Here is a 21,374-nt window from a genome sequence, read left to right as displayed (position 1 = left end):
GCCAGTGCTGGAGAAAGGTCTGGCTCAACCAACTATCATTCTTGTATAGGGGAAAAAAACGCTCTGGCTCGTTTGTATTACTTTAAATCATTCACAATCGTCTTGGGCGGCGCTAAGCCAAGGAGGCAGTGGCAGTGCCCTTGCAAAATAGTCTCGGGAGACAGCGGAAGGGGAGGAGCATTCCGGCTGAAATAGGCGGCCAATGGCATGTTCGTACCAAAAAACCTATATCCTTGGAGTCGGACTAACCAACCGGTGACCGAGAGTTCACGTTCGCAGGGAGTGTCCGGCTTTGACCTGCGAGACGTAGGGGTGGCTTTTCTCCACGGTTACGGTCGCGTCTGCTCCGCCCGAGCACATGACGCGCGTTGACAGGCTTCCGTTTGTCATTGGTGAGGGAGAAGTCTCTCCGCTGCACTCTGGCACTCCCTCTGCCGCGCTCGCTCTCCTCTGTAAGACCGCTGGGTGGAAAATAATCACTGTTCTGCGACTGAGGAGTGCACACACTCCAGCCAAGGCTCCCCTGGCACCGTGCGTGTGTGTGTGTGTGTGTGTGTGTGTGTGTGTGTGTAGCAGCTATAACCTGAGAGGCACACTTGGCTGTGACAAAACTGAGGGGAAGTCTTAACAAACCTATAAATGAAAAAAAATCCCAAGAGAAATGTTCCAACATGACAGTTTCATTCTGAGGAAAAAATATGTGGCAACCTCTACGGTTAACTTGTTAAAAAAAACAAAAAAAAAAAACAGTGACATAGACATCTGTCCTCAGTGCTGAAGAAAAAAAAAAGGTCTGCAACATCAAAATGTCAAAAAGAGGCTAGGCTAACAGAAATATATGCTCCCCTTCTTTTACTTCCTGCCAAACCAAACAATGCCTCACCCTGAAAGGCCTTCCAGGTTGAAACATTGTTTGGTTTTACTTCTACAATTAACACCAGTAATTGCTTGTAAGCACATAAAGGATGTTAGCATGCATACCTGTTTGGGAACACAAAAACCCAGGGAAAGAGCTGGTCGACCAAACCAAACATTGGCAAATGATCCTTCCAAGTGGCACTGGCAGGATATTAAATACATATCCCTAGAAAGAAAGAAATTTGCTTCAATCCCTCTGTAATTCCACATAAATACAGACACTCCAACTATAAATCACATATTATTAAGTGAGAAATTGTACAGTAATACACCAATGTAAGTATGTGTTAAACAAGAACTGTGTTTCACTTCAGGTTTTTCTGAGAAATGAGGAGCACTTGAATGCTGTTTTATCTTTCCTAATGCGTCTCAACATTTTGACTGTAGATATTTTTTGCCTGGACTTCTTACTACCCATCGCCTGTCGAACTCCGCTAGATCCATCAAATCCACCCCACCAGCGTCTGATTATTTTTTTTGCTTCAAGAAGTAATCGCTCAGCTGGATATATTTCACAGCTGGATAGCAGATTTTTAAAAATTAAAAAAGTTTTAAGACATAAAGTATGGTGTCTTATGAATCAAAGCAGTCTCAGTATAAATCACTGAACTGGAGGCGGTGTCATTCTGAGTAACTTGCATCATTCACATTTTATCCATGTATAGGTAGACAATTCCTAGGAAATGTTTTTATAGAAACCTTGTTGAACGGCAAAGCAGCATAAGTCCAATTAATGCTAAAACCTGAAAGCTTCTGGTCACAGGTCATGGTCCCCAACTCTCAAAAAAAAAAACACTTAAAGGAAATATAGACCTGTTTTTCATCCAACCTTTATTTAACAAGTCTAGGCTCATTAAGAGTCAAAATCTTGTTTTCAAGAGCAACCTGGTTCACCAGAATCCCTGACATTAGACGAAATACGAAAACTATTTAACACTTCACTTGTTGCTGCACAGTACTTCAATGTTACTTTACAGGTCCATGTTACTTCAACTGTCATTATATTTTACTCTGACAAAGTAACTTTTTCATTGGAGAGTGCCTATTGGACCCATACACACGGAGAACAAATTGTCTGCATCATACAACCCACAGGGATGTAAACTTGTTTTTCAATTGTCGCCCCTTAGGGATCTCTCTGTCAGCACTTAAACAACACAGTCAAGTGACTAATTATGCTGTTGACTGGCTAATTGCGATGTTTGCGAAAGACAATTAATACATTGTTAACAATTCAGTAAGTCAACAAGGAATATATATTATAGCGAACGATACATGTGAAATGTCTTATGCGTTTGTCAAAAACAACGGGCTTGTGACATGTTATGACAGGTCATGAAGCCTTATGAAGCATTTGTAAAGGTGTCGTGAGCACGATGAGAAGTGAGGTCTTATTGAAAATCTCATCTCGTTTCTGAGCCAGCGGTGGCTGAGAGTTCCATCAGTGCGATGCAACATTGGAGGCAGCGTTTTTGGGGTGGTGGGGGTTGGAGGGGGGTGACTGCTCATCACCCGTGGTCATGAGCAAAGGGATGTGCCCTGACTCTTACCAGACTTTGCTCAGATTACAGCAGGGATGACATTTGAGTGCCCGAGCATGTTTTAAGCTCCACCTTCTCAGTAGTTTGAGATGCAGGATGACTGCGTTTGAATCACCTCCACCTATAACAGGCTCTGGTTATAGTGCTCTTGCCCTGCATCTCAGATGGCTTGGCGGCGGGGTGCTTGCACCGTGAAAATAACCCAGAGTTCAGAGGACATTGTTGTGATAGAATGGACCTTCATAAATAGGCTTTCTAAATTAAGTCAGAAATGGGGGATAAAATGGCCATACTTCTGGCTATACTGTCGCAAACAAATATAAATGACATTTTCAGAGAGGGACAGAGAAATTTAATCTGAGGTGCTACCGTGGCCATAGAATGCAATTGCACATTCCAAAAGAGAAGATAGTTAGCATTTCAGTTTGGCTGTCAATTTAAATTTATATTTTATTGCAAGCTAAAAAAGATTTTTCTCTATTGATTTTTAGTGAACTAATTTGCCTCATCTTTAATGACGTTTCAGTTTTCAGTCCAGCTCCTTTTGTTTCTTTTGTCTTATTCGAAATTGTTGTAATTCATAATAATTTTATTTTCTTTGTTGCCTTATTTTAAAACCTCTTTTTCTGTAGAATATCCATTAGCTCTGCAGGAATAATTGCACCATTATTAAAAGCATTACTTATACCTGCATATGCAATTATTTAAATGGACCTGCAAGAACATAAAGGTAGATCAGACATTTAGTGCTCGCTGAGGTTCTAACTTTTTTTCATTAATATATATGTATATCATTTACTTCCAACTTCACAAAAAACTTTTTTGTATTTACTGTACTGTGATCGAGGAAGGGGAAGACGGCCTTTTCTGTTCTTCATAGAAAATAAGTAACTAAATAAAAACTAGCGTACAGTTCTTTTTTTAGACGAAAAATAAAAGAAAATTCCAGAGCACAGTCACTCTCCGTTTCCAATATTGACCGCGGCGCAATCATATAGCTGTGCGGACAGGGAAGAAGGAAAGTGTATTTGATGTTGGACTGTTGCGGATTTTTCTGAAATATTGTTTCCCCCTGCGAGTAAAATTAATATGGTCCGACGAACTGAGGGCATGCTGGCAGACCGTTATCCGAAAAAACAAAAAAAACAAAACAAAAAAAAAAAAAAACCGGGCTTCTCCTCTGTTATCCACAATGACTGTTAGCGCCTGTCAGTCTGGGCTGCCGCCGCCCCCATGCTGCACCGGCGATGGGGCTCGGTTCTGTTTGTTTTATGCGGCCGGGGCTGGGTGTGAAAGGAAAACAACTCGGACGACGTGGGCGGAAATGAAATCCAGGCCCGCGGACGACTCGGGGGCTGGGAGCCGGAGTCGGATTTTCGGCTCCGGCGGGGCGGAAGGGATGCCTGATGGGAGCTCGAAGATAAATAGGGCCCAGCCTTAGCGTCTTTGCGCCCGCATCTCGCCGAGGATTTTCATTAAAGTTAAAACGAAAAAAAAAAAAAAAAAACAGGTTTAAATATACACGAAGAATTCCAACGGTCGACGGAACCGAGGTAAGTTTAACAGACAGCTGGCATTAATCACATTTTTACTGGTGAAAAAGTGGCCCTTGAAGCTGCATAGTGCTCGTGAAATAATCGAAGTTCTGCTATCAAATATACATATCTCCCAAAATCCCATCCTCATTCCGATCATGTTATTATTATTATTATTATTATTATTATTATTCATTTATTTATTTTTTTCACAAGAGGTGAGAGCTGACTGCATTCAATTCTGCTCCATCCTTGCTGATTACTGAGGGGTGAAAGCCGAGGTCCTGCGGTCATTCTGAAAGGGCTCAGTTTTCGCATCGTTTCCGGTTCAAACGAGTCGTTTGCGGTCATAGGCGAGATGGAGCGGCGCCGCTTTGCGGGCTTCACCCGTAACAGAGGGAAGCGCAAGAGAAATGACCCCTCGCACAGCGAGTCGTTCTTCCGCACGGTTAGGCTGTGCCCGGGGTCGTTCTTCTTGTTCTACCTCTGGCACAGGCTGGCTTTGTGGTTGTTTTATACACTCTCTGAGGTTTTTAAACACACATTTTCCCTCGTTGGCATAATGGATTTTTATTCCAACCAGGAAAAAAAACAAAAAAACAACAAAACAACACAAGGCAAAGGATGGGTGACTTCCCCCCTGTTGACTGAATTGACAGGATCCACTATCAGTCTTCATATTATTATGCTTATTTTTGTACTTACTTACACAGCGTATGCATTATGTATAGTGAACCTGGGATAACCCACACAGCTAAAGTATTAACGTACGGGACAAGGAGATGACAGTCGACTTCCCTATGCTCAGACAATAAAATTCCGTCCATCCATCCATTACCCAACCCACTTATCCCTGGAGCCAATCCCAGGATGCATTTGGAGAGGGCTAGGAATACATGCTGAACAGGCCGCCAATCCATCGCAGGACACACACACCATTCACTCACGTCTATGGTATGGCCTATTTAGGCTCTCCAATTAGCCTAACCTGTCTTTGGACTGTGGGAGGAAACCGGAGTACCCGGAGGGAACCCACATGGACACGAGGAGAACATGCAAACTGGTCAACAATGGGATTCCCCATGGAAACCGAACAATCAAACAAAAATATTGATGCTCATATGCGTAGTCATTGCACTGTTTATATATAAACACAGTCCTTCAACATAGAAAAATTCCATTATGACTTCCTCTGTCTAAATTAGGTCTCACAAGTTGTTCATAAAAAAGCAAACACAAAGAAGATTGCATTTCCACTCAAGTGTTCAAAGATAAAATTTGCTCCACCGCTTTGATACTTTAAAAGTTATTTCTCCCATCTGTCTATATTTTTTGTGTATCTCTACCACTACCAATAGTCCATTAATGTTTATTTGAAAAAAAAAAAAACAATGACAAAAACAACAACAGCAAAAACTATCATCAAACAGGCCTATCTTTCATCCCTTTTGAAAAACTCACAACACTCTAAAAATGAGGTGCAATAGACTGACCTCAACAACTAGCCATTTTCACAATATCACCACAACTTGCGGCAGCCATTTTGTGCCAGAACGCGCACCACACGTCAATACCACACCACTTGGTAACGGAAACAGATTAAGTAAGAACATTGCCTTGAGCCCTGTGGATCTGCGCGCAATCAGGAAGTAAGAATATGATATTGATCTGTTAATGGAGGGTTTGAAGAGGAAACGCTGCAGACTGTAAGTGCAAACGCAGGGATGCCATCTACCATAGAGCTAACTCTCTTTCTTTCCCCCGCTGCATCACGGCCTTGATTTTTTAACCGAACATCAGACTATACCTAATTAATAGAAAATAATGCAATAGAAATGTCTCAAATAGAGTTTCTGGCAACGCAGGGAAAAGGCATGGAACAGGGCTTTTGCTGCTGAGCTTAATTTGGCCGACATTGGACTTTGACCCATAGGACTTGTTCAGCGTTGATATGATTGATCCGTCCTGGCAGTGGGGTGCATCATTGCTCCATCGAAGATCCATAACGAATAGATTTTTCATTTCATTATTCTGGGACAGTTTACACTTTAAGCATGATTCAGCTTTTCTTTTTTTTTGCATGATTAGTTTTGGTGGAGACTATCAGTCTCCATGTCTATACTATTGACCAACCTTTCTTCAGTTTGGATTGGAACCATGGGTTTAATCAAACCAATATCTGCACTTTTACGAAACCAGAGTGTAGAGATTAATGTGTTACACTGCTGAACTGGGAACATCCAAGGGTTGCACCACAAAAAAACATCCCCCAAATGCCCTACAGTTTAAGTTAACCAAAAAAATGCTTGTTTTGTTGCCAACACAAGACTAAAAAATGATATAAATTCAGTTGAACGTGAACCCTTCGGCAAATATTCACTCGCAAAAGAAGTCATACCCCTCGTAGAGAAACCTGCAGAATGCTATGGTCGGTGTAACACCTACCATTGCCAACGCTGTACAGCAGGGCAAAGGACACTGACAATGGATCACCTAAGCAGTGAAGAAACGCGATACGTCGTATGAATCATCCTTCATCATGTTCTCCACACGTGGCGTAACACCCACAGAAGACTACAGGCCTGAGTGCTTGTCTGAGATGTTTTCCACCTCCTCCACCAGGACAGGCAGGGTTTGATTGACTTTCCTGTGGAATAATAGTAAAGCGCCACCGAGCAATAAGTTTGTATGGTGAGAGAATTTGTGTTACGCTTTGGTGAATTTGTATATTATTCCGGATATTTCTGCCTATGTAGCAGGAGAAGGAAGGGTCAGTGAAATACAACAAGTCCTGTTGGAACTGTGGCTCCTCTTTGTTTCTTCCAGTCTCCCTGTGATCTCCTCTCATCTCCCTGCCTCCTCCTGTCTCTGTGTGTCTCCTCTGGTCTCTCTTCTTTGTGTCTCCTCTAATCTCTCTGTCTCCTCTGGTCTCTCTTCTTTGTATCTCCTCTGATCTCTCTGTCTCCTCTGGTCTCTATTCTTTGTGTCTCCTCTGGTCTCTCTCTTCTTTGTGTCTCCTCCGGTCTCTCTGTGTGTCTCCTCTGATCTCTCTGTGTCTCCTCTGGTCTCTCTGTGTCTCCTCTGGTCTCTCTCTCTGTCTCCTCTGGTCTCCCTGTGTCTCCTCTGGTCTCTCTCTCTGTCTCCTCTGGTCTCCCTGTGTCTCCTCTGGTCTCTCTCTCTGTCTCCTCTGGTCTCCCTGTGTCTCCTCTGACCTCTCTCTGTCTCCTCTGGTCTCTGTTCTCTCTGTCTCCCTGACATCTTTATAGTGTACTGCCATCCGTGGAGAGCTGTGCCCAAATGTAAACCTCATTAAGAAACCAGTTTCTCCCATAGCCTCTAATTTAACACCTGTGTGTGTGTGTGTGTGTGTGTGTTATCAATAAGATATTTTAAAAAAACATCTCCAACTCTCCAGTTCCTTATCCTTCCAACAAAAAACAGAATCTCGCCCACAGTCAGGTGTACATGCAGCGTATGTTTAATTTACTCTTCTCCATCCAAAAGAAGGCACGGAACTGCAAGCTTTTTTTTTTTTTTTTTAGTTGCCCTGTAAGCCGGGGATTCGGACAGACCAGGCCTTCACAGTACTCCAGCGCCACACGTCTCCATCTGACATCCGCTAAAAGGAGATCATATATCTGCCATACCGGAAAAATGATACTGCTATCTGTTCCGGAGCCACATCATCTGCAAAATGGCCTGTGGACACGTCTCACTTTCTTCAAGAGGGAGATTTACAGCCTGTTTAAAAACCCGCTGAATGGCATTTTAAAAAAAGGCGATTTGCACAGATGCCCCGCATTCATCCGAAGTATTGGGTTCGATGAAGGCACTTCGCCGATTCAATGAGTCGTAACCACATAAGACACACTTCAGTGTGATACGCCCTCAACCCCTTACTTAATCTGTTACTTCCTACTCCAAGCTCAAGCCCTTGCTATTTCGGCTCCTAAGAGATGGATTTTAACCATCAATCATCACAAATTTTGGCCAGATAAATTAATAAGATAATACCAAGAATGATGTTCATGTTTTATTCCATTTTATTTTATATTTAATGGACAATAAAGTTTTTCTATTCTATTCCTGTTATTTTCCAGTTTTAATAGAAGAAGCATGTAGGACTGATCACTATATTTTATCTTCAATTTAATCCCCCCCCCATAGTTTAGTTTAGGGGTTATGACAGGAGAGAACCCGGTCTGAAACTACCGGTAGATATTAGAACCGGTTTGATCCGGTTCACCTCGAAGGTTCACAGACGCCAAGGCAATCCCGGGGAAATTAATGAAAACCCGCTCAGGCTGAAATTATACCCCTCGGAACAAAAGGCAGGAGGAGGACAGTCACATTTGAATAGCACCTGCAAATCACCACGGACCCTCCGCATTAATTTCCAGCGGGTCAGCTTTAATGAGCTGCCAATCACCATGGGAAAGCCGGCCTGGCTCAAGAGCATATTCAGCAGCGACGCACGCGTCAAATTATTAGTTTGCGCAGTTATTCCAATGTAATCTTCTCTCCGGGGGCAGGCGGGGGCACGAGCAGGAGCCCTGAGTGGGAGACTGGGTTCCTGCCTCCCTGAATTTCACTGATGCGGACAGAATCAGCCGTGGCTGAGTTTAAGCTCAACCAGTGTCTGTCTTTTCACACCAATACACTATTCATATCTGGGTAATGTGCAATGTAGTGCGTGAAAACAGGAACAAATTAGGTTTGTAATTCCGAGCAAGAACAAATTAGGTTCTAAAGTTATAAAGATTGGTTTCTTGGACCATCTTACATAAGCAACAAAGGACAGTAATAACAGTCAATAAAAGAACACTTAAATGCTGAGAATGATTTATATATGTACATAACTGTATATAAAATCCCTTTCTCCAACAGAATATTACCTTGGAGGAAATATTATTCCAATATAAGCATTGGAAATGTGACATTAACAGTATTAACTGGTTGGGCATTGACACTGTATCATGGAAGTTAATCATGTGCTATGAGGAGCTTTTGAAGAAGAAGAAAAACATGGCTGCTCGAACTCATCATGGACTGTTACGGCAGTAAAATGTTCACAGATCTAAGCATTCCTGTGGGATTTCTTTGGCAATATATACAGTGAAATGTTCAGTGTTAAATCAACTCTTACAGAGTGCATATACGGTCCATATTGGACTCATACTCTTTAAGAGTTGAATTAACAGAAGGCATTTTACTGTGTGGAAGCATATTGTGAGAATGTACCTTTAAGTGGTAAGAATATTGTATTTAAATAAATGAAAAAAATCCCTTCCGAAACTTTTCAGGCATGTGAATATATTAAGTGTGAAAATATTTGACTGTCAATAATAATTTCATCACCTTCATCATCGTTATTCTCATCATTCATTTTCAAAGTAGTGATGATGCAGGTTATTGCCAATCTACCTGCAGTAAAACCCTACTGGTCACTGTCATTATTTAATTAGTCTATCTATCAATCAATAAATTGCACATCAAATCAACAACTTTTAAATTATTAAAAATAACAAATGAATAAAAGATTGCAAACCAAGACAGGAAAGTACACTAACATCTTATCCGGGAATAACTATTTTCCCGGGTACTATAAATAAAAGGCAGGTATCCGTTTGGTCGCTCACATGTAGCCTATCTCTCGTAAGTCTAACCGAAAAACGTACATAGACGTACGTTAAAACAGCTCTTGACGTTCAAACTGCAGTACGGTTACATACCGTGCACGTGTCGATGTGATTCTTACCTCTTATAAGCCCTGTCCCCAACAAAGCCGAAGCCTTTCGGATTCTGCTCCCTGATTTGAGCCGTTGGGTGTGCGGAAGGGGGGTGGGTTACGCTCGGTGGACTGTACCATCTTAATCTAAATGGGGAACAAAAGGATGCGTTAACTAATAACTTCAGCACCTGGACAGCGACCTTCATCGGGCTCTTTGTTTTTTTTGGTTTCGGTTTTTTTTTCCTTCTTCTTCTTCTACCGGCTATAGCGACAATGTGACATGCCGTTCGGACGGAGCAGGGCGGAACAATGCGGCTCGGAGAAATATTTTGAAAACTGCGAATATTATTTTAAGGAAGGGCTGCCTGTCACGGGCAGTGTATAGGGAGAAGCTGTATTGCGTAGTGCTGTAGTATTCCATTGGTTAGAACCGCAGGGGCAGCCACCTCTTTATTCGTTGCAAACAAAACCAAGCGAGTCTGTCTTCTGCTTTGGCTGCTTGTGTGGAAGGGACGGCTCAAAACATCACCACGGAGAACGTAACCGACAGGAAGCGGGTTTGCGTTTCTTTATTTTCTATACCGTAGAGCAAAAGTGAATATGCCGTGGTTCCCCGGACTAGGGATAGCGCTATTGCTCTGGATCTCTGGCCGCATCTTCAGCTTCACCGCGGCGCTACCAGCATCCCGTAAGTAAGAGAGGATGATGCACCTCGCTACTTCTTTCTTCTTCCAGTTGACGGGGCTTTCTAGAATTTCTGAACGCGGCGTCCTGACCGTCCAGCTATCGCTGTTGTCACGTGCGTTTATTTTTGCGATGATATTGGGGGTTTCTCGTCGCATTCTTTAAATATTCCCTTGAATTAGGTCGCATTCTGCTTTGTGAACAATGACAGGCACGGGGTGGTAAACAAATGACACGTTTTCAAGCAGATTGTCATCTTTAAAATGAACGTTGGTTGATCATTGGCTAAGATTATTTGGCAATTTCCACCCGGATGCTTTTGACGTGTTATTCAAATCGCATACGTGTGAAGCTTACTTGAAAAGTTTACATCTTTTTTAAAGTAATACACGGCAATGAGGGGTGATTTATTGCGATGCGTTTCAATGAATACTGCAACTCAGAGCAATGTAAGAAAGACGATGTAACTTTCAAAACAACGCACTGTTGATATGAAATTTACGATTTGTGTTGTGACAGAAATATGCCGGTTTATCTTACCTTCAAAATGCATCGATGCAGCGCCTATTTCTGCGATAGGCTACATTGATCTCGCACTTGGATTGCCGGGCTCAGACACACGAATCACACATACATTGTCCACCACACCTACAAAAACAGTAACCTTTCACAAAGACTTAGGCTATTCGCATTTAGAGAGCTTGCACTGTTGTAGTAGCCTAAATAAGTTATGTTCCTCTCGGTGCCCGGTTTGAACGCGCACTAGTGTCATCACCTTCATCTCCATGTGATTGTCCGCGATGAGGTTACAACGGAATCCCAAAACATGCGTTTCTACGCTTAGCGCTGGTTTCTGGCTTAACAGAATTGTTCTTCTTTTGTGCGTGTGTGTTCCGCAGCAACTGCATCGCGGTGCTTTTTCACAACCCCGAGAGTCCTGCTAGGACACACTGGATTAAAAATCTATGTTGAATTTATGGTAAAATAATACAGTATTGATTAGCGCGGTAGTTTATCCCAGTAGTTGAAAGGCAATTAATTGCATCTAGAGTAGGTATGTTTAACATGTGTTGCAAACACACGCGCACACACGGGCACGCACACGCACACACACGTACACGCGACCAGTCATTCAATAAAACATTCAACTGGCGTGTGGTAGACTATCTCTTAAAACTGTCCCGTTATCACGCCGATCCCAGTCTGCTATAATATGACGCTAGTGAGGTACACGGAGTTCAGCAGGTTAGCGGTTGGTAGCACAACAGCAATCATCTTTGTGTAATGAGATATTGCTTGTAATTAATGTGACATAAAATAGATGTCACGCAGAAAATCATACTGCAATATAAGCAGATTATAATGCCTTGGAACTGACATGCGGTTTTCAGTAGTTTTAATCGCAAATATTTCAGATCATAACCTAATGTGTTCCTCAGTTTTCAAGTATTTATCGGGAGCCTGCTGGTTTATTGGGCTGTGCAACGAGATGACAACACCGGTGAGCAGTTAGGGCTGCAAAACGAAACGTAGCCTCATCAAGCCGTAACATTTACAGGGTCAACTATAGCTTCAGAAATACGATCCGGCGTTTTCAGGTAGAGCTTCCTGGCGTAGTAACTTTATAGTATAGCTGAATTGTAAAGTGGAAAACTAGGTAGTCTATTACCTTTGCGTTTTCGATTTCGGAATCTTTCTTCTATCTGCTCGCCGGTAAACACACTCACCCTCTTATCCAATGAAAAACTTGATTGTTCTATTGCTGCCCACATTCCACGGAAAATAACGCTGAAAACAATGCTGCAGTTATTCGGTTGATCTCAACTGGTGTTCATCTGTTGTCGTGGGTTATTATTATGCGGTTGCCATTGAGCTGTAGAACAAATTTCCCCATTGAAATAATAAAGATTCTAACTAACTTTCAAAGCAGCACGTCTCCAATAAGGCTTAAGCCGTGGCATTCGACACTATGAGCTAGAAGCAATGGACTTTATGAACGGGAACGATGGCTGAGAAAGATCAGATGAGTTTGGAATAATGAAATCAGCAAGTCACAAAAACTTTTGGATAAATAACAGAAGGTTTTATTCCAAACTTTATTATTATTATTATTATTATTATTTTAATGGTGGCTGTTTTATAAGAATCATCTATAAGAATGGTGGCACATAGATGGTACAACATTTGCAAATACTTCATATATTTAGGTGTCATAGGTTATCTAGCATCCCGGTCACCTTTTGTAGACTGAACTACTTGCTCACCCAGCATCCAACAAACATTATGTTTTACACTCATATGAAACAGCGCGGACGCTGGACACATGGACGTGACTTGCCCCGAAAATGAAGAAGAAAACCTACGCCATTTGCAGGAAGTGTTTTTGTTGGGGTTGTTAGTGGGCTGAGGGTGTATTGACCTTCCGAGCCGTGCTTGTGCTGCACAGACAGAGTAAAACTCACTGGAGAGCCGGTGAGGGTTCACGGTTTTGTTCCCTGGACTTTTGTGTGAGGGAAGAAAGAAAAAAAAAATCAATTCACCTGGTTGCCTTGGTTAACAACCCACACAGGAGGCATACCAGACAACACTGGAAGCAGGGTGCGATAATGTTGTATTGGCCCTGCAGCTATAGTGGTTGTGCAGTCTTTTGTGTATTTGAACCTATATTAACTTTTTGGGGTGGTGGTGGTGTTGGGGGGGCTCTGTATTAGCAGGTACTGTAATGTCTTCTTTTCTATTGGAGAATAATAAGGGGGAGAGGTCTTGTGAAGGCACTTCTGGGGGGGGGGGAGGGAGGATTCATTTTGGCGGGAGTGAGGGGGTCGATGTAAACGCTCCCAGGTAACAAAGTTAAAATGGAGGTTGATTATTTTTTCCTGTGCTCCTCCAGCCCATTTCCCCCCAGTCTGTACAGTAAAGTTAGGGGCTAAATGCTCGCGGCATGTTTAACACAGACTGTCTCAGAGACTCCACAGTCTGCCAGCAGCGACGTTAGCTACGTAGCGCTCGCCTCCGCTCTTACGATATCAGCATATACGAAAGGGGGGTCTGTATGGGCGCAGGACAACTTAATTTGCACATCAAGTGAAATCCTGGAATCCTGTCATTGAGGGATCGAGCTGACATTTTTTTTTAGCAGCAGGTCAAAGCGTGCTTGATACTTGTCAAAAAGCATTCAACAGCTTGTCAAGAAACACTCGTACTCAGGTGACATCAGGAGGAATTGCAGGGGGCTGTTTTGAAGTGAGTTTTAAATCTGCGGTGAAGTAGAATAGAAGAGAGGACCTGTCATCATACTGCCGTATCTCACCAGGGTGTCGTAGGAAGTGGACTCCCGTGAGGATTAGTATTAGGACCCTTGTTCTGCAAAACACACAAATAATCTTGGCACACGGTAAAACGTCTAGTGTTAATCAAGCAATAGTCCTAGCATGTTAAATTCAGAGGTGCCATTTTATGATGTTCACCCCCATGGGTTGAGCAGCACTACCAACCCAACGTCTGGATGAAGGAATTGATTTTTAAAGCACTGAACATTTTGCTGTGCCAGATTGTTAGTAACAAAATAATGACACAATGACACAAAATTTGGAATCTGCTGTGATAGTCCAAGACGATTCCAACATAATCCAGAACTGAGAAGAAACCTGGCAAATGCCAAAGACATTCAGTAGAGCTGGATGTAAATTTCTGCTTGTGGGAAATGAAAATTTAGGACAAGGCTCTTTCACGGGAGGCACAAAATCACAGTGCTCTCTTCTAAAAAAAAAAAAAAGACTGGATGTAGTCCATCAGGATGTAGATATTGTGCTGCAATGGTATAAAAGCCTACAGGACACCAAGATGCATAGCAAAAATTATTGACAATGAATCAAAGAAGGTTATGTTGATGTTGTACAATGCCTTTGACAGATTTTGACCACATTTAGAGTGTTGTGTTCAGTTTTGGGCATCACGCACTGAGAAAGATGTCTAAGATCTTGAAAATATACAAGGAAAGGCAGCTAAATAGGATTCAGATATGCCGTTCTGACAGCTGAGCACAGGGGCATGTGTGGAAATTAGTTCAAGGTAACGAGCGCACCGATCGCCGGAAATATTCTTTATTACGGAACTATCAGAGCGTGAAGCGGCTGACGAGGCGTGTGGCGTAGCCCGCCCGCCGGGCAGTCGGTTTGTGTCCGAACGCGATCCTTCCGCGCGCGAGACCGGGAGTTCGCGAGCCTCTGGTGTGGCGCCTCCTCCTCCAGCGCAGTCCCTTCGGTCTCTCGTCATTTCTACCTGCGCGAATAAAAGCCAGAAGTCTGAAAGGAGGGCAGACTGTCCTGCTAACTTGTTCAGTTAATTTTAGTTTAAAAAAAAAAAAAAGCATGGAACAGCTTTTCAAGTCGTGTAATTGTTGCAACTCTTACCTAGGCTTGACACTGTAATAGAAACTCTCTACACAGTAAAATGCTCAGTGTTAAATCAACCTCTTACAGAGTAAATATGGTCCCATTTTGAATCTGCAATCTATTGTATCTGAATTAACGCTGGAAATGTTTACTGTGCAGTCTGTTGTTGTTTATGTTTAATTTTTTAATTTTGTTTTTGGACTCACTCAAATCAACATCTTTTAGTCGAGTGAGACAGACTTAGGCAGCACGGCTTTGACTTGTGTAATGATTCTCACGATTAATTGCTGAACCAAGGTCACGATGCCCCCTGTGGCACATTTGTTAACTGCAGGTAGCTGACCCCTCAGCAGGTGAGAACATTCCCCACCAGGGTAAGTCATGCCTGAGGTCTAATCCCACTGTACGCACAGAAGAAAAATCACCACTGTTTCAGCCCACGTAGAATCACAACGGCCCACGTCGGGCTGTACCTTTAAGGCACCCCCCCCCCTTGTTTTTTTAGACTTTTATTAAATGCTTGGTCGCTTGTCTAATGTGTCCCAATTAAGACGGTAAAATATGAAATCTGCAAAACAATGACGTTTCGCTACATTTGCTCCCCGATAAAATCACAAACCAAAACAAGCCCGTTAGATTTGGCTCCGGGGGGGTATTTCAGGAAGCAGTTACCTGGATAATTGCGCTGTGTGAAAACCTGGAACGGCTCTTTTTACTTCAGTCCATGTTTCAGATTTGAGAGGGTTCTGGGTTTTACTCAGTGCAGTTATCCAGCTAACTCAGTAATCCTGCTTTGTGAAACCGGGCTCAGATCTGAAGTAGATTCTGGATTTCAATCGATGCAAGCCAATAATCTTTGACCTTCTATTTCCATAAGCACTCCCATACTCGTCTTAACATTGAGAGCGGCATCATCGTATTATTAGTGATAACCAATAAAGATAGAGCATGCAACATAAAACCCTGACAATGACCCCCCCGCCCCCCTTCAGAAAATGACCTGCTTAGCTTGAAGGGAGAGGGACTCACTGGACAGACCTTATGGAATGATATAAAATTGCAAAAAATAGCATAATTGGGGACCTTTAGCAACAGAGATTATATGTAATATCCAGTACTGGCTTTCTCAAATTAGTATTCAGTGTTTAGCTCAAGTCTATATCGACCTGTAGTGTGAACTTGCTCATATTTAGCATTTGGATTTTGAATAGTACAATAGTTTAACATCAGCAATTAAATGAGACGAGCCTTGCATAGTTGCCAAAGACTTAATTCATGCATTAGCTTCTACAAAAGAGGACTATTCAATTAAAAAACACTTAAGTATGTCTATAGTCCTACTTATACATTAATTTATTAGCAATGTAAATACTTCCACATCTCTAATCTGTATGTAAAAATAAAAAATAGCAATTTTTAAGTATAGAGGTGATACACTTATAATGAATGATTCCTTATTAACAAATTGAAAATGCTAAATTTCTTGCATTAGGGTTTCTTTTCAGTCTGTTTGTTTTTCCAGTTTTTTTTTCCCGTCCTTGCGCAATTAAGGTTTAGGATTAATAACCTCATTTATTTAATTAATTCAGTCTGGCTGTTTAGAAAGCTTTTCACAAATCAAGTTCACATTAATACTGTCAGTCTAAATTAAGAACTCCACTTTGTAAAAGAAAGTGCGGACTAAAGATAGTGCATCAACCCTCCATAGAAGAAGCCAGGAGAAAGAACTAAACAAACTTCATCTTAACTTTAACACACCTGACTGAAATGGAACTGCCCCAGGCAGTTTAAACATGTTGAAGATACCTTGACTAGAACAGACTGAAGACTGCGCCCTATGACAACACATCAAAGAAGCATAATTCAGTAGTCACATGAAAAATAATCCAGGAGAAGTAAGAGTAATTTAATTTAAATGTAGGTCAGAAAGATTGATATTTACAGTCATAGTTATGCTGCTGTTACAATTATAAAGCACTTGTCACATGACAAATGCATGATGCTGTGGCCTTGTTTTCCCAAAGAGAACAGACATGTACACACTATAATACGCAAAACAGCTTCCCTGTGGTTATTTGACCTTGTTCCATTTTATTGAACACTCTCCTATGAATTTATACTTGTGTGAACATGCAGATTATGTCATGGGTTATTTATGGCATGGCGCACTGAGATATATTTGGTTTCACGGGCAACAGCTCGCACCAGATGCGAAGGTTCGACCAGGTTAGAGAAATGGTAAACTCAGAAGTTATCTTGTCAATGTATAAATAATAAATGCTTTCTGCTAGAAATGGCGGCACGGTGGTGCAGTGGGCAGCACTGTCGCCTCACAGCCAGAAGGTCATGGGTTTGAATCTCGGCTCGGGGCCTTTCTGTGTGGAGTTTGCATGTTCTCCCCGTGTCTGCATTTCCTCCGGGTACTCCGGTTTCCTCCCACAGTCCAAAGACATTGCAGGTAGGCTAGTTGGAGACTCTAAATTGCCAATAGGTATGAGTGTGTGAGTGAATGGTGTGTGTGTGCCCTGCGATAGATTGGCAGCCTGTCCAGGTTGTATTGCTGCCTTTTACCCAATGCACGCTGGGATAGGCCACTGCACCCCCCCGCGATCCTGCTCAGGATAAGCGGGTATAGATAATACATGGATGGATGGATGTTCGCAAAAACAAGACTTTGTTCTCCAGATACGGTGATCAGAGTACACACACAGTGAAAAATGACCACGGCTCACTCGTTGCAGGTCATTGCAGACCAGCTTATTCACTGCCTGCTTATTGTGAGTGATTATGTTCTTAATGAATCCCAGTTATGTCAATATCAGTTCATTTCTGCAGACAGATCTGTAGCTTTTTTTTTTTTTTTTCCTGAAATGCCATTTTATTGCGCACGGTCAACTGCAAGAGAGCGAAACACACTTTCACACACCTCGTGCTCAATAAAAGGCAAAAGAACATGGCTCCCATTGCTCTGGCCATTAAATATTTATATTTTCCTTGACTTGAAAAACGCTGACTCGCTGAGGTAGGGGTGGATGTGGCTGCAGCAGTTGAACTTCCAACTGATCAGATTAAATTACTGCAAACAATGATCGGATGAAAGCCAAAAAAATAAAAATAAAAATCATGGGCCGCATGCTAAGTGTGGTAAAAGAAAAAGGTGCCAGTTGCATTGTGGGTAGTCAAAGTAGACAGTGCTGCCAGTCGACAGAACAGCTGCTGTATGAGACACACAGAGCTCCTCTTCCTCAACCCAGATTTGCTGGTGCAACATTTGGACCACATCTCAGATTTGGACACCCCAGTATTGGGTGGGGTTGCTGCACTCTTAGGGGGAAAAACTGGGTTATTCGGTTTGTCTCTATGGGGGAACCCATTACCCTCTATGGCAGGTGTGAAAAGTGTGAACGCTCCCTGATTTAAGCATTTTACCTGACAAAGAACCCTAGAGCTACACAGGGTTCCTCTATGGAGACACGGAGGAGCCTGTTGGGGCCCTTTCTTCTGGGAGTTTACGATGTGTTGTCAGTCCCACATTATATCCAGTTGAAACACTTTTCTTTCCACAACAATACAGTAGATTTGGTTCAATTTAGCAGGTCATCAATGGCACATAGTTGATCCACTATATTACCGGTTTCAAATTATAAATGTGTTTGAATTCTACATTTTAGCTTATCTTATAAGATATTAAAACACACGTTGATAACACATTTACGTGCAAGCACATGTATGTTCATATGTATTAACACATTAACACACCTAATATTATTAACAGGTACCACTTCTTGTGTAAGGGAAGACTTTTATCAAAGTAACTATGATGCTGTTATGTCAAGTCCCCTTGAAGAACTATTTTTGAACGTGGTTTTAAGTTCATAAAGGTGTTCTATAACATCATATATAATAATATAATAATGCATTTTATTGTGTTCTGTGTGGTAAAATGTTCAGTGGCAATTCAACTCAAACAGAGTTTATATTAAACAGGGATCACATGTAATCTAGCAGAATAACTCTACCAGGCTTCATTTAACACAAAAAATCTTACTCCATTGGAACTTAATAGCTGAAAATTGAATTTATGTCAGAAGGATGATTTCCATAAACTGGTTTTTGATTTTGATGTTTTTTTTATTTTTATTTTATTTTGAAGAACATCTGTAATCATTCAGATATCGTACTCTCACAGTGGAGAGTGTATTAACATGCACCGTTTATATCTGTGGGACATTTCTAAACGCCTTCGATGCTTTATGATATTTAATTGAATAGCTGGTGAGATGGCCGTCCATTGGTAAATGGACTGCATTTATATAGCACTTTTATCCAAAGCGCTTTACAATTGATGCCTCTCATTCGCCAGAAGCAGTTAGGGGTTAGGTGTCTTGCTCAAGGACACTTCGACACGCCCAGGGCGGGGTTTGAACCGGCAAACCCTCCGACTGCCAGACAATCGGTCTTACCTCCTGAGCTACGTCGCCCCAAAGGGTTCACAGTGTTAACGGTACAACCCCAGTCTCAGAGGAATGTCGGTTTGAAAATAACACCATTTCCCCTTCGGTTTCAGACGCCTGAGTCATGGTTGATTGCGTTCGGTGTGTTCAACTCAGTAACTGACAGCACCAGGAGGGGTTTTGACGTGCTGACATAGGAGCACATTAACAGGCACCGATGTCCAATTTACAAAAACATTTCCGATGATCTACTTCGCAAAACGACATTTAACAGGCATATTTCTGTGGAGCTTTAAATTAATCTTTAGTTTAAGGGAGGTTGGGGGGGGGGGGCTGTATTTCATGAGTTTTTAAATGAATATTTAAATAACAGGCCCCAAGGAAAATGTGGTTGAGCTTATTGAGTGACACCTCAGTGCCCCCCAAAATACCCTGACTGATTTATAAATGTAAAAAAAAAAAATAATTGTTGTTTGTCTAGATTCAAGCAGACATTTTCCCCACTTCTCCTCTGCACTTAGTTGAAGTAGAGAAGACACAAGAGAGCCAACAGAGAGGGGATGGGAACTAATGAATGGAACTGTGGGGTTGCCTTTTATTTATTGATTCGCATTCATTTAATTTGTTCATTTTATTTGTGAAAAGGATTACAGGATGATACTGAGTAAGTCATATAAGGTGAAATAGCAAAAGGTAAAAAATAAAAATGTGTACAGGTGAAGGGGGGAAAAGCTTATGAGTTTAAAGATGAATTCAAACGGAAATAAAAGTTAATAATTGGTAACCAAACAAATAAAGAAACGGACCAAGAAACAAATGAACAAAACCGTATGGAAAACTAAAAAGAATTGCAATTCTTGCCTCAAATGACCCGATTTCCCCTCAGTTCCACTCCCTGGTCTGTAGATTCAATTTATGGAGCTTGTGGACAGACTCTCAGCATTTACGAACTCCGAAGTCAGCTCTATACCTGGACTGTCCGGGGGGCTTTAGGGCCTGTTATCAGATGGACAGGGTTAGACGTGTATAAGTGAAAAAAAAAAAAACACTTAGGTATCACTATCTGGTCATCAGTCCCTCGTTCTCCACCCGTCTGAGTGGCCGCGTTAGCTGTAAACATTGCGCTTTTAGTACTTCTTTGGAGGCCGTTGAGGGATTTCTCTTTATGAGCAATTTAAAATCGAATAAATCCTTGTGGCTCCTCTTATTCGGAGCAAGGTCGCGTCACCCGCGTTTTCTGTGGAGAGCGATAGGGAATAGTTTTTTTTTTTCCCACTTTGATTAAGCAGTTTCCTCTGACACGACCGTGGAGCTCTGTGTCTTTATCAGAGGAGTGAGCAAAACAGGATAAAAAAATTAAAAAAAAACAGGATATATAAACAGAATATATAAACCCAAAATACCAACAGAAAAAAACAACAACCCACACACACTGAATATTTATACTGTTTTTTTTTTTTTTGTACATTGTTGAAGCTCTATCTTTCATACAGAGTAAGTTGATGTACATCTGTTCCTTAGCAAGAGGACGGGGGATTCATGTATATATTAAGTACACCGCTTGTGGATGAGACACACTTATCTGTGTTCTCCTTGCACTTGGGGGCAGCAGTGCGGGGTAACGATAAGGGAATTGGAATCGCGGTGCTGGCGGTGACTGGGGGGGGGGTGCCGTGCGATCCGGCGAAGCGCTCCGCCCCCCGAATCGTCTTTCGACGAAGCGGGTATTCCGCACGGCCACGCCGAACCGCGGCGATTCCATTTAGGGTCGCGGAAAGTCGCGAGGGGAAAAACGATCTCTTAGTCGCCGCACCTGCCTAGAATACCGTTCCCGTGTTGTAAGGGGGGAAATTGGTATTCAGAGATCAGGTTTGTCTCGAATTGTCTCCAATTTCTCGCAGTCGTTGAATGGGAGAAGGTGAAAAGTACAAGCGAAGTCATTCTCTCAGAAACAATAGGCAGTTCATCGGCAACGTGCATGCAGATAGGAATGCACTGAAAGTTCTAATTTGTTCGAAACTTTCCAAGGAAAAAGCTAATTTGTGTTTTACGAATTTATCCAGACATTTCCACCCATTGTCTCGGCCTATTAAAGTATTAAACCATCTTGATGCTGC

At 42.1% G+C, this 21,374-nt stretch overlaps 1 protein-coding gene across 2 annotated transcripts in view; it reads left to right on the top strand.

The window, feature by feature from the left end:
- Nucleotides 1-9,882: 9,882 nt before the first annotated feature.
- Nucleotides 9,883-21,374, top strand: part of LOC135260654 (contactin-associated protein-like 2) — a 245,155-nt gene continuing 233,663 nt past the window's right edge. Inside the window, exon 1 of one of the 2 annotated variants that reach the window (XM_064346074.1) lies at nucleotides 9,883-10,413. In XM_064346074.1, the coding sequence (XP_064202144.1) occupies nucleotides 10,326-10,413 (88 nt within the window). In that variant the 5' untranslated portion in view covers nucleotides 9,883-10,325. The remainder of the gene's footprint in view (nucleotides 10,414-21,374) is intronic. The other variant, XM_064346073.1, reaches the window with a different exon arrangement.

This window comes from Anguilla rostrata, chromosome 8 (genome assembly GCF_018555375.3).
Source record: "Anguilla rostrata isolate EN2019 chromosome 8, ASM1855537v3, whole genome shotgun sequence".
NCBI lineage: Eukaryota > Metazoa > Chordata > Actinopteri > Anguilliformes > Anguillidae > Anguilla > Anguilla rostrata.
This window is presented reverse-complemented; position numbering and strand designations above follow the sequence as displayed.